The sequence below is a fragment of the Equus caballus genome, chromosome 2 (assembly GCF_041296265.1).
Source record: "Equus caballus isolate H_3958 breed thoroughbred chromosome 2, TB-T2T, whole genome shotgun sequence".
NCBI classification, from domain to species: domain Eukaryota; kingdom Metazoa; phylum Chordata; class Mammalia; order Perissodactyla; family Equidae; genus Equus; species Equus caballus.
The window spans coordinates 21,648,496-21,662,588 of NC_091685.1; the positions used below are offsets into that span (position 1 = coordinate 21,648,496).

General features: G+C 43.6%; 1 protein-coding gene across 3 annotated transcripts in view; it reads left to right on the plus strand.

Moving 5' to 3' along the window:
* Positions 1-11,559: 11,559 nt before the first annotated feature.
* The window catches only part of PSMB2 (proteasome 20S subunit beta 2), a 31,724-nt gene continuing 29,190 nt past the window's right edge, over positions 11,560-14,093 (plus strand). The window contains exons 1-3 of one of the 3 annotated variants that reach the window (XM_001503676.6): positions 11,560-11,917; positions 12,444-12,588; positions 12,751-13,280. In XM_001503676.6, the coding sequence (XP_001503726.1) occupies positions 13,190-13,280 (91 nt within the window). In that variant the 5' untranslated portion in view covers positions 11,560-11,917; positions 12,444-12,588; positions 12,751-13,189. The remainder of the gene's footprint in view (positions 11,918-12,443; positions 12,589-12,750; positions 13,281-14,093) is intronic. The other 2 variants (XM_070260442.1, XM_070260441.1) reach the window with 2 other exon arrangements.

A 14,093-nucleotide genomic window follows, 5' to 3' on the forward strand; every position in this document is an offset into this window, starting at 1 on the left:
GGACATTATGCTAAGTGAAATAAGCCAGTCACAAAAGGACAAATACTGTGTGATTCCACTTAGATAAGGTACCTAGAATAGTCAGATTCATAGAGATAGAAAGTAGAATGGTGGCTGCCAGGAGCTGGGGGAAGAGGCGAATGGGGAATTATTGTTTAATGGGTATGGAGTTTCAGTTCTGCAAGATGAAAAGAGTTCTGGAGATGGATGGTGGTGATGGTTACACGACAATGTGAATATACTTAATACCACCGAACTGCAGACCTAAAATGGTTAAGATGGTAAATTTTATGTTATGTTTATTTTACCAGAATTTAAAAAATATAAATAACTTAAAAGTTGGTTAAGATAGTAAATTTTGCGTTATGTGTATTTTACCACAATTTAAAATTTTTTAATTAGAAAAAGGAGTGCAGTCTAAAATTCAGATTTCCGGAAGATCAAATGTAAGATTAGAATGTAGGGATGAAATGTAAACTCCAAGAGGACAGGAAATTTTGTCTGTCTGCTCACTGCTGTATCCCTGGAGCCTAGTATAGTAGTCACTCAATAAACAAATATAATGACTACTCAATAAATGCTATCTATTATTATTCTTTGTATTTGTCTTCAGGGCACATCGCTTCCTGCTGCAGCATCAGCATTTCTTCCCATCATGCTTGTGCACACCTGTACACACATGCACTCAAATATGCAGGTAAGCCTCAGGGCATGTTCCTTCAACAAGTACTTGCTGAATGAATTAAGAATGACTCTGCAAGGCAAGCATTATTACCCCACTTTCCAGATGAAGAAAGTAGGCCATACAGCCCATAAATAGGATAACCAGCATTTCCAACTTGGCCTTTAGACTCCATGTCAGGTGTTTTTCCCTCAGTAGCCAACTGCTGAAGAGTGTTAGAAGAGCAGAGCTGAGTAATCACCTAGCTGTAATGGGAATGACTAATGGACCTGTATGGCTGGAAAAGAGGAGGATTTTTGCAGGGGAGGAGTGGGTGATGACTCTGGAGATGTGAATGCTTGTCAGATGATGGGGGAGGGCCTTGAATGTCAAGTGAAAGGACCTAGAAATTATTCAAAAGCAATGTAGAGTCATTGAAAGTCTTCAGACAAGAGAGGCCCTTTAGGAAGCTTTGTTTGGCAGCAGTATATAGGATGTACTGAAGTGGGAGGCTGGGGCACAAAGGCCTCTTAGGAGGCTGCCACAATGAAATGATAACGGTGTAAACTGGCACAGTGGAGGCAGTGGCAGGAGTAATGAAAAATCAATGAGACTTATAAACCTTTAGTCAGACTAATGAGGAGAAGTGGAGAGGAGATGCAAATTACCAATATCAACATCAGCAACGAGAGAGAGTTCATCACTACCTATTCTACAAAAATTAAAAGGATGGGGCTGACCCAGTGGTGTAGTGGTTAAGTTCGTGTGCTCTGCTTTGGTGGCACGGGGTTCGCAGGTTCTGATCCTGGCTGCAGACCTATAGACCACTCATCAAGCCATGTTGTGGCAGCGTCCCGTATACAAAATAGAGGAAGATTGGCACAGATATTAGCTCAGCAACAGTCTTCCTCAAGCAAAAAGAAGAAGACTGGCAACAGATCTTAGCTCAAGGCCAATCTTCCTCACACACACACACACACACACACAAATTACAGGGATAATAAGAAGATAGCATGAACAACTTTACACCAATAAATTTGACAACTTGGATAAAAATACAATTTTCTTGAATTACTCAAGAAGAAATAAATAACTTGAATAGTCCTACTTCTGTTAAAGAAACCACATCTTGTTTTAAGGTAAAGGAGAGTACACCTATAACTTCCCACTGCTCGTTGCAACAAGGCTTGGCATTCGGTCCACCACAGGTCCCATCGCACTCATCCAGCTCATTTAAATGCTGGCTTGAGCTAGTTTAAAGTAGGTTTCCACTTCTTGTAATCAGAAGAATCTTGGCTAATCCAGGATCTTAAAGACCGCTCTTCCAGGATAACACAGCCTGTGGTGTCTGTCCATGGTGCTGACTGTGTGCCCCTATTCATTGCTTCAGCATGAAGTCAGGGCCGCTGAACTCACCCTCAACCTCAGGCCCTCTGTACCCTGTGGATTCTGTCCAGGGTCCTGACCACAATCTGATTTGCCACTACAGCGCTAAGGGTCAATATCAGAGCTTATAACTCTTAACCATACGCTCCAAATTTGGAGACTCAAGAATATGCCCCCCTCTGGCTGTAGCGTCAGAGAGCCTCAGTGGTTCTGCAGTGCCCACTCAGGCAACGCTGAAGCCAAGGTCTGGTGACAGAAGGGCTAAACAACCCGGGGCAGAAGGCCAGCCATCAATAGACAAGTCCAGCCTCCTGGAGAGGATTCTGGCAAGATGAAGGAAGGGAATCAAGGCCACTACCTACTCGGCAGAGCTCCACCCTTTGAGGGACAGGAGAGAAAACTAATGAAAGAAGCCGACGACATAGACTAGGTACATTTGGGGGTAATAGAAGAGGTCACAGCCTGACAAGCACAAGAATGCACAGGGTACCCCTAGATACAATGTGACAAGCTTAGGATAGAACCTCTAAGTCTAGGTGGACCTTGCAGGTCTGATAAATCTGAGTCTGTCTGGTTTCCTTGCTGGAACTTGACAGCTCATTCCACAAAGGCAATCTAATACTATGGCTGAGCTTCCTTGGAGGCAGAATTTCTCCAGGTCAGAGAAAACACTGAGTCTCTTGCTGTCACTTGCACATGGCACTCAAATGATGAAAATAAAGATAGAAGTGGGATCAACCAGAGAGAGCTTCCCAGAGTGGGTGCATCTTGAGAAGAGTAGAGAGTCAATTTCCAACTAACATTTTTAGTTCCTACTATGTGCCAGGGACTGCAAAAGTACTTTCACACACATACTTCCTTATTTAATCCAAACAGTCCAGTGAGAAAGCTATTTTTAATCCCATACTGCGTTAGTCAGGCTTCTCCAGAAAACAAAACCGATAGGATATATATAAACATATATAAGAGGAGATTTATTATAGTAATTGGCTCACACAGTTATTGAGGCTGAGAAGTCCCACAATATGCCACTTGCAAGCTGGAGCACCAGGAAGGCTGGTAGCATAATTCAGCCTGAGTCTGAAGCCTGAGAGTCAGGAGCTCTGATGTCCGAGGGCAGGAGAAAATGGGTGTCCCAGCTCAAGAAGAGAGAGAGAATTTCTTTCCTCTGTCCTTTTGTTCTATTTGGGCCCATCAGCAGATTGAATGATGCCCACCCACATTGGTGGAGGTGGATCTTCTTTATTCAGTCTACTGATTCAAATGCTAATCTCTTTCTGAAACATCCCACAGACACACTCAGAAGTGTTTTACTAGCTATCTGGGCATCCCTTAGCCCAGTCAAGTAGACACATAAAGTTAACCATTATGCATACACATAGGGAAACTGGAGCCCAGAAGGGCAAATGATTTGCCCAAGGTCACACGGTTAATATGTGGCAGAGCCCTTGCTTTTTCCATTGCATGTAAACTCCAAGCTGAACCCTGCACCCACTCGCTCACTCACACTGGACCCTCCAAGCAAGCAGTGCCTTTTGGAAAAAGGCCATCAGCTCCTAGCATGGTTGAATGAGGTGGGTACCTGCCGTGCCCTCCTGTTTTGGTCAAGAGCAGCTAGAGGAGCTCTGAGCACCTATTAGGCCTGGGAGTTGGAGGAGGTTTGGAGACTTTAGGTGGCAGGGAGGAGGAGGAAGCCTCTGTGGAGGGAGGAAGCTGGTGGGGATGGAGGTGGGAGGGGACTGGCTCCCTGCTGCTCCCAGAACCATTCTCACCTGCAGATGGATGGCTAGAGACTCATGCAAGTGCTAATCAGCTCCTTTGACACACGCAGGCTGGGGCTACAATCCATTTTCACATGGAATGCCAGATCGATTCCTCATTCTCTACAGTCGCCAACCAGCCTCCTCAGGCCATCCATCCTTGAGGGGCTGAGGAGCTGGTTAACTCTCTGCACCTCTGGCCACCTGCAAGCTTTGGCCTTCTCTGTATTCTCCCTGGATACAGTCTTCTCCTCAAACCATTGCCAGGCAGAACAATTTAGTGGAACTCTGGGCTGGGAGTCCAACAGGTCTAGGTTCCAGCCTCAGATCAGCAGCTAATGTGTGACTTTGGATAAGTCACCTCATTTCTCCTAGTGTCAATTTTCTCAGATGTGTAATGAGGATAAAAATTTCAGCTCTGCAGGGTCTTTGTGAGGATCCCAATTACATCTAGTGGATGTAAAGTTAGGAAACATTGCAAGACGTAGCTAATCTAAAGCACAGGCTGCTGCTTCTAGAATAGGTTCCTTCTCCAAATCTGGCCCTCCCCCTTCACCTCAAGCCCTATCCTTGAGATCTGACAATTCAGGGAGGGAAGATCTGTTAACATGGTTGTAAGAGAGGTTTTCTCCTCTCTCAGGTTACGTTAAGTAGCCAAAAACAGCTCTTGAGCTGTTGATCTCCTGACATGGTCAGATCTTCTGGTGAGGGCCCGTGAGTTCTGGAAACTGAGCTTAGAACCATCGGAAACCAGCAGACAGGAGCTGGACTCAACAAAGCCAGGTGGAGTGCCTGGGAAAAGGTGTTTCTAGAACTCTGGGTAAATTTCTCGACTTATCTCCTCCCCTCAAAAATGAAATCTCACCCATATTGACAGAAATTTTGTCAGTACTCATCAGTTTTATTTAATTTTAGGAAAGAGGACCATGTTTTAGAGATACCCTCCATATTCTTCCCATGCATATCCTCTTCCAGAAGAAGGAGCCCTCTGTATTCCTTAATCCTATCTCCTAGTCATAGATGATTAGAGAGGAGTAGGGAACATTTGCCCTAAGCTGAGCCAGTCAGATCCTTTCTAACTTCGCGTGCATTGAGGCAACCATAATAGTGTATGTGGAAACAGAAGTCAGTTCACTGAGAGAAGAATGGAGCAGACAAGCAGAAAAACATAGAGACAAGAAATCATGGGGCCCTAAGAGAGAACAATGGGAGGAATTGCTGTCTGAGGATTTTCTGTTTCCAGAAATCTATCTGGAATCTATTAATCTAGGAATCTGTCTACCTCCAACAATGTGTGTAATCCTATATTGGAATTACTTGTTGATCTCATCCTCTCCCTGTGGACTCCTCCTTGAAGATTTTAATCTTTGTAACTCCTTTAGAACCTTGCCCAGTACCTGGCATACAGTTCGTTCTCAGTAAATGTGTTTTGCAAGAATAAATGAATAGTTATCAAGAATGGTGATGACAGTAATGATAATGTCAACCATTCAGATGAATCTGGTGTGTGACTGCGACAGTGTGGGCCAGGGGCCAGGTACATCATCACAGTCAAGCCCCAGGCCAGGAGGCTCCTGGGGAGATGACAAATACTTCAGCATGTAGACCAAGCCGTTGTTGTCACTGTGATTATTTCTGTCATTAGAGTTGGTGTTATGCTACCGTGTGGCAGCTGCCAGCAGAAAGCTGGCCTGCCATGCTTCCTCATGGCAGGAGAACCATCAGGGAAGAAAATGCTCTTAGAGGATAAGCAACAAGGAGGACCAGGCTCAGGATAGGCTTTTAGCTGGGACTCTCATCAATCTAAGCAGCAGTTCTGGGTGGTTGTGGTCATTTGCATCTTCCTCCTGTATCCACAGTACAAATCCCTAAATATGTTGGGGAGCAAGGATATAGAGGAAGGGTGCTATGGAGCAGGAACCACCAGATTAAGGGCCCTAAGCAAGAGGGCTCATCAACTTTCATTGCATTAGGGCCTGAGTGGGCAATGGAATACTTGGGGATGGGCTCCAAGTGGAAGTTGGATTTAGGGTGAGAATGGAAGGGGGACAGGTAATGCAGAGCTTAACATGCTCCTGAATTCTTTTCTAGTCCCAACCCTTGGAGGCGGCCCGCCAGGATTCTTGGATCTGTATAACCTCCTTGGGGACCAGAAGTCAGATAGAACAAATTATACTTCTGATGTTTGTGCAGAATCCCCATAAGTCCTCTGTGACTTTTATTTCCTAAAGGATCCCAGAATCATTGTATTGAATGATTACAGGCTTTTTGGGCCACTGGAATCCTCCAAAAGTCATTAGGTCCAGTCCCTTGCCTCTGGACAAGAGGTTGAGACAATTATAGATGGTAAATAGCAATTGTTTGCCACTGATGTGCTTGGTGAAGTCAGTTTTAGACAGTACAAGGCAGCAACAGGACCAACGAACAGGACCACGTCAATTCTACTGCAGCTGCATCAGCTCCTGTGGGACCTACAGGAAGAGTTGTGTTTTTGGCCACCAGCAGATGTGACCGCCCTGGTCCTTAGGGGTCATTCAAGGAGCATGAAGGTGTCATTTGTCTGACAGCCTCTGAGATGCTGGAGCCTGCTGCTGAAAACACCAGTCAGCCCTGGTGTTTGTGTTTTGGGTCAATTACACACTCCAGGGAGATGGGGGGGTGGGGTGGGGCGGGGAATAGGAGATTTTCCAGGGAGAAGTCTTCCTTTCCAGGTGGAGAAGCTAAAGCCTGGAGTGCAAGACCCAGCCATAGAGTTTGTCCAAGCTCTAGGTCCTTGAATTGTAATTTAACCTCTTCCCCAGAATTGGCACCATTCCAGAGCCTTCTAACTGAGAGCCAAGCTTCTTTTCCCCAGGTCAGTCGTGGGGAAGACGAGAGAGAATTTGAAATGTGAGAAGATACTTATCTGTCTTGGCTCTTTTTCTCTGAGACTCTGCTCCTATCACCTCAGGTTACCTTGGGCATTCATTCCAAATCTGCACAGTTCACCCATTTGTACTTTAATCTTTGTCTGGTTACCCCAAACACACCCTCATCTATCCCTGGTCTTCTCCCCTACACTCCCTCTCCATTTGAGCTTTTGAGGGGCTGCCTTTCCCTTTCTATGCTTTGGTTTGGTACCCTCGGTACCATCTGGCATAACTCCCCTCTGGCCCAACTCGCCTCTGGCCCAATCTCTTCTGTAATGAAATTCCTGCTGGTACAGCCCTGGTACATCCACCTCCCACGGTGGTAGATAGCCCTGATGGACAGTTCTTATTCGGCATTGACTGGCCTTTTGCATAACTACTGGATACCTCTGGGGCTCGAACAGCTACATATGAAGATAGTGAATGATAAATAATAATAATAATAGTATCATTTATTGCTTACTTAAAAACTTAATTTATTGCTTACTTAAATATATGCTGATCAGGCACAGTTTCTCCAAGAAGAGGAGACTACATATCTTAGAGTTTTGGGAAAGCATGGAATTCAAAGATTCGTGGATTTTCAGGGGCTGAATGGATTGACATAATTTTTAGAAGCGTGGTCATTTGGGTGAGATTTCATTGGCTGGCATTCAGAAGTATGTTCCTTACAATGAGTCAACTCTTGATTGGCTGACTTTTAGAAATGAGAAGCTGTCACTCAGTGGTTGGCTTGCAAAAGCAACTTCACTGATGTAACTGATTATATCAACAAATGTTGATTGATGAAAATGGTTTAAAATCTGTTCTGGTTATTATTTTTTACCAAGGGTATAGAACTCTCATTTATCAATTAGACAGGTTTAAAACAGATTCTCGCTTGATACCATGACCTCAGAAAACAGTCAGTCTTGGGGCCGGCCCAGTGGCCTAGTGGTTAAAGTTTGCGTGCTCTGCTTCAGTGGCCCTGGGTTCACAGGTTCTGATCCTGGGCATGGACATAGCACCGCTCTTCAAGCCACACTGTGACAGCATCCCACGTAAAATAGAGGAAGATTGGCACAGATGTTCGCTCAGCGACAATCTTCCTCATACACACACAAAAAGAAAACAGTTAATAATTTCATAATACTGTGGGAACTTTTAAATTGTGTTTTCCCTTTTGGTCTTCACTGAGCCAAAACTAATCAAAAGAGTCTGGAAGTCACTGTAGAAATGTGACCCAAGATTTCCCAGGTCTGACCAAGAAAACGTGTTCAAACAGCTCCTTGAGTCTGCCTTAGATAGCCAGGTTGTGTTTTCTTTTAGCTTAGATGTGAACTTTTCAATTTCCCTGTGTTGTAATTGATGTAAAATATGAAGTTGGCGGCCAGATTTTGTGCACTTGTGATATAATCTTTGCACCTCTCCAGGAATTTGTTTTTCTGTTCTATAAGAGGTTCTTGCCTAAGGTTCTTTAGACATATCAGCTTGTTAGCATGAATATCTGCTAAAGAATTCCCTTTAGCTTCTATATTATCTCTTTTACTGTGGGTATCTACCCTCACAACAGCAATTTCTTTGGGTAACATCAAGGCATTAAGCATATTAGCTTTCAGTGAATATATTAACTCTTTTGTTTTCAGCAATTTGACATGCCTAGAGAGGGCCACATTTTAGTCATTTGAATTGATTTGGCTTCTAGTTAAGGAATTGGATTCTATAAGAGACTTGGCTAGTTATTGTGGGAAAATTAATATAACACAGAGATGACACCACGAAAGTTGCTTATTCCACGTGAATGCAAACTGGTGGATTTTTTGTTTGTTTGTTTGTTTTGAGAAAGATTAGCCCTGAGCTAACATCTGCTGCCAATCCTCCTCTTTTTGCTGAGGAAGACTGGCCCTGAGCTAACATCCGTGCCCATCTTCCTCTACTTTATACATGGGCCGCCTACTACAGCATGGCTTGCTAAGTGGTGCCACGTCCGCACCCGGGACCCAAACTGGCAAACCCCGGGCTGCCAAAGCAGAACGTGTGAACTTAACTGCCGTGCCACCAGGCCAGCTCCACAAACTGGTTTTGATTCTCCTTCTTGAATGATATAGAAGGGATCAATAACTGCATACCATGTACCCAAAGTTGCATTATTCTGCTCTAGTAAAGATACTAAATCCAACACAGCAGATGCAATGGAGGCTATTACTTGGTTAAGTGTTCAGTAATCCACTGTCATCTGCCATAATCCTTCCAGTCTTTGCATGGGCTAGATTGATGAGTTAAATGGAGTTATGATGGGACAACCACCACTGCGTCATTCAAATATTTGAGGGGGGCACCAATTTCTGTCACATACCCCCAGGGTGGAAATATTGTTTTAAAATAGCTATCTTGAGATATAATTAACATACAATAAAGTACACATACAGTCTGATGAGTTTTGACGTATGTATACATCTGTGAAACTATAACCACAATCAAGATAATTAACATATCCCTCACCCTCCAAAATGTCCTCATGCCCATTGCATCCTTTTCTCCAATCTCTCCCTGGCTCCTCCAGGCATTGCCAGGCATCCACATATCACCTTTCTCTCACTGTAGATTAGTTTGCTTTTCTAGACTTTCACATAAATGGAATCATACAGTGTGTACTATTTTGGTCTGGTGTTTTCATCCAGTATAATTATTTCGAGATGTTTCTAACGTTGTTGTGTGCATCATCAGTTCATCCATTTTTATAGCTGAGTAGCGTTCCATTGTGTGGACACACAACAACGCGTCATTCACTCACCTGTTGTTGGGCATGACTCCCCTCCTCCATCTTTTCCAGTTTTGGGCTATTACACATAAAGCTGTTCTGAACATTTATGTACAAGTCTTTCGTGTCTTTACATTTAAACTGAGTATCTTGTATACAGCATGTAGTTGAGTCTTGCTTTTTTATTTAATCTGACAATTTCTGGCTTTCAATTGGAGTGTGTGGATCATTTATATTTATGTGACAATTGATATCATTGTATTTAAATCTATCATTTGGCTATTTGTTTTCTATTTGTCAAATATGTTTTTTTGTTCACTTTTTCTTTTTTGTCTCCCTTTGGATTGAGTATTTTACTTCATTTTACGTCCTTTGTTGGCTTATGAACTGTAACTCTGTGTTATTTTAGTGTTTGTTTTGGGTTTATTACGTACATCTTTTACTTATCATTGTCTAATTTTGAGCAATATTATACTACCTCATATATAATCCAAGAATTTTAAAGCAGTATCTTCCAATTTCTCCTCTCCTGGCTTTGTGCTTTTGTTGCCCTACATTTTACTTCTAAATATGGTACAAACCCCACAAATACGTTATTATTTTTCCTTTAAATAGTCAATTATCTCGTAAAGACATTTAAATCATAAAAAACAAAGCCTTTTTATTTGTCTACATAGATATCATTTCCAGAACTCGTCATTCCTTTGTGTAGATAGAAGATTTCATCTGGTATAACTTTCTTTCCCCTTTAAGGATGTCCTTTAATATTTCTTGTAGGGTAGGTCTTCTGGTGACGAATTTTCTCAGCTTGTCTATGACTGAAAATGTCTTTGACATAGCCCATCCTAGTTCAATACAGGGGAAAGTCTTAGCAATTGCACTGTTGTAGCAAGTCTGGGACTGTGACTTTTCCTCCTATCACCAGTGTTGGTGTCCTCATTGTCATCCAGCTGGTGAGTGTCCCACTCCAGAATCCCTTGGAGACTGCTTTCTGGGATCACTTTTGGTACCAAATATTTTAGTTTGAGTTCCCTAGAAGCAAAACTGAAATGCTTATTCAAGTCATTTATGGGGGGCTTGCTCTCAGGAGAAAGGGAGTAACAGAAGTAAGATAGGACAGGGAAAAAAGCTAAGCAAGAATGTGGTCTTGTCTGGAGACTAGCGTTAGAGTGATCCACGGGGAAACTCGGGAGGACAAACTATATCCCACTTTAAATTAAGGAAATTGACCTTTTAGCTCTGTGTCAGTCAGTCATTGGCTGATGGGTGGGTCTAGATGCATAGTCTCCCAGGCAAGGATGTCTCCCAGACGGTTGAGAGAAATTCCCTGCATAAAGGGACAGTTGTGAGTTGTTATCAACCAACATTTACAGCAGCTGGGGATGGCAGCTACCACAGGTAGGTAAAAGGGTTATTGGCAGGGCATGAATAGTATCCAATACATTAACGTTTCTGAATATTTACAGGTGGGCCACTGATATCCAGTCTACCATCATCTCAACCCTATTGTCTAAGCTCACAGGATATTTTGAGTGTGGGCTGTGCTGATGCTTTCATGTCCAGCTTGGGCTTGGGAGTCTTGGCAAGGCTGGCAGCTCCCATAGTATGGCCATGTTCCCTAAGGTCCTGCCAAACTTCCAATGAAGGAGCAGGATATGTTTCCTTATACTTATGGAACCATCCAAACCTGCATCTCCTTCCCATCTCAAGAGAAATGCAAGCAAATCTCTCTTCTAAATGTCCCTTTTATAAATAAGGAAGTTGAAGCTCAATGAATTTTGCACCAAAGTGGGAAAAGGTAGGGCTGTGACCAGAGTTAAGTGTTGATTTACAGGTCTCCCACTACATCAGAGATCTGCAAACTATGGCCAAATGAGCCAAATCCACCTCTTCCCCTCCCCCTGCCTTGTTTTTGTAAATAAACTTTTATTGGAATATAGCCATGTTCACTTATTTATGTATTGACTATGGCTGCTTTTGCACTACAGTGGCATCGTTGAGTAGTTGTGACAGACACCATATGGCCTGCAAAGCCAAAAATATTTACTATCTGGCCCTTTACAGAAAAAGTTGGCTACATCATGCCAGTTCCGGAACCTCTACAGACATTCTTTCCAATTCTAAGACTCCATTATCCTAAGACTTTAGTTGAAGGAAGGATTCCCTCTGATTCTTAGTGAGATAGAACAAGTTAGGTCTTGAAAATCCACTTTCTTCTACACTAACAGGAAGTTACAGAATCTCTGGTGTGACTTAGCTAGAGGGGATTTCAAAAGAGTCCTGGGGAGGAAGAGGGAGGAGCCAGCTTGAAAAATCTTTGGGTCCTTTATTTTTTGTGTGGTGGGGTCCTTTTTAAAAATTGAATTTCCCAATTCAGAATGCTGCAGCCTTTGTGAATGAATGAATGAATGAATATTGGTATATACAAAGGAAAAAAGGTCTGGAAGAATACATGCATCTGGTGGGTAGTTACCTCTGGCGGGAGCAGGAGAGATATTTAACTCTTCATTTCTTCTGTATTATTTGTGTATGTGTGTGTATAGTATAACTATGTATTTTTGGCATTTAAAAAACACACAAACACACATAATGAGAGAGGGAGAGGATGGGAGAGAGAGAGAGAAAGACTTAAGAGACTTCTTCTCCAGTGGTGTTTAGAAAAGGATCTTTCTAGGATGATGGATGCATCTGCGTTCATAGTGGGATACTTGACTTAATGACCTCACTTGCCCCTGGCATCCATCCCAAGATAAATGGGCCACTCCAAACTCCTCAGGCTCTGTGTTTCTGCATGGGCAGAGAGCTGGAAGAAACATTCAGAATGGAGTAAGGACTGCACATTTCTGCAGAAGCAAGTGAATTGAATAGTTCTGTTTGGAGATATAATTGCAACTGGTTTTCCATTTCCGAGGAAGTTAGCATGGCTAGTATGAAGACACAATCATGGATGACAGAAACTAATCACGGAATATTTCATCTTTTCCCAGACTGGCTGCAAGATATAAAGGGCTAGCTGCGCTTTTTCCTATTGATAAAAACGAGTAATACATGAGCATTTCGAAACATTCAAACAATACAGATGCGTATAAAATAAAAAGTGGAAGTCTTCCCTTCAAATCATTCTTACCAAAGGTAACAACTGCATGTAATTTGAGGTTGGAACACCTGTAAATAGATCTTTTATGATTTTAGTCTTAATGCTTAGATCTTTAACTCAACTATATTTTATTTTTGTGAAACATGTAAATAGAGCTCCTGTCAAGGTTACTTTTCTCTCTCTAATCCGACTTGCAGGGAAGGAGTTTCTGGCGATACTTTACCGAGTAACGAAGGGAAACGACCACGTAGGGACGCACGCCTTTTTGGCACCCACATGTGCTCGGCCCTTTATACATAGTGCGTGATTTCATCCTCAAGCAAGTCTCAATCTCTCAATTTATAAAGAAAGAAACTAGGCGCTACATAACATAAGCCATCCGCAGTGCCCGGATTGCAAGGAACCGGGACAGGTCGACAGCCGAGCACAGAGTTTAATACACCCAACGTCACGCCCACTTTCCAACCTCTCGCGACACTTGTACGTCATCCGAAAGCGCCAGTGACCGGGGCGGTCGCGCGGCCTGCGTCGCGCGAAGCCTCGCTGGGTGGTGCTGTCTCACCGGTGAGGCCCGGAAACCGGCGAGGCGCGCTCTCTGTTGAAGCTGCAGCCCCCGGCCTCCTGCCACCCGCCAGCATGGAGTACCTTATCGGCATCCAGGGCCCCGACTATGTCCTTGTCGCCTCCGACCGGGTGGCCGCTAGCAATATTGTCCAGATGAAGGACGGTGAGAGGAAGTAGGGGAGGCCCTGCCGGGCCTGGGTGGAGGGGCAGTCAGAGAGAGTTGGTGTAGGGTTGGATGAGTACCAACCAGGGAAGTCTGCGAGGTGGAAGCCCGCCTGCCCTGATCAGCACTTGCTCATTTTTTGGAACTAGGAGGCGGGCAGACAAGTTTAGGGCCTTGACATTCACTCCCCCCCGGGGCTCCTGGGTCAGTGCTGTGCTCTGGCCTTCGCTAAATGCTTGCTGGGCGAGAGTTGCCTAAGGAATTCAGTTTTTAAGTGTTTAAGCTCCTGCCGGGCTCCAGGCTCCCTAGAGGCCCCCAAATCTCTGATAAGTTTCTTGTTGTCACTACTAATGAGGTTACTTTGCTGACACCGTAAGTGGGATCCTGGGGAGAGTGAGACTGTACGACTGGAAACCTGGCATTTCCCTTCTGCTGCCTGTATCTCCCCGTGTCTTAGCTCTGATCCTCCTTTTCCAGGGCACTGGCTGTTAAGTTTTCCTTGTATTTAAGTAGTCAGGGGACTGGAGCCCTGTCACTTATTCGCTTTGTGACTTTTTACAGGTTATTTCACGGTGCCCAGATTTCCTCATCTGTTAAATCAGATTAGTGATACCAGCCTCCTAAGCTTGTTGGGAGGATTGAGTGAAAAACTTTTGTGCAAATGCTTAGCACCGCGACAAATACTTAGTAGTAGAAATACTAAATGCTTAAGTAGAAATACTTAGTACTTACTAAGTACTAATGCTAATACTTAATAAATACTAAGTAGAAATACTAGTACTAAATTCTAAGTGAGTTTTTATGTAGTAGGAA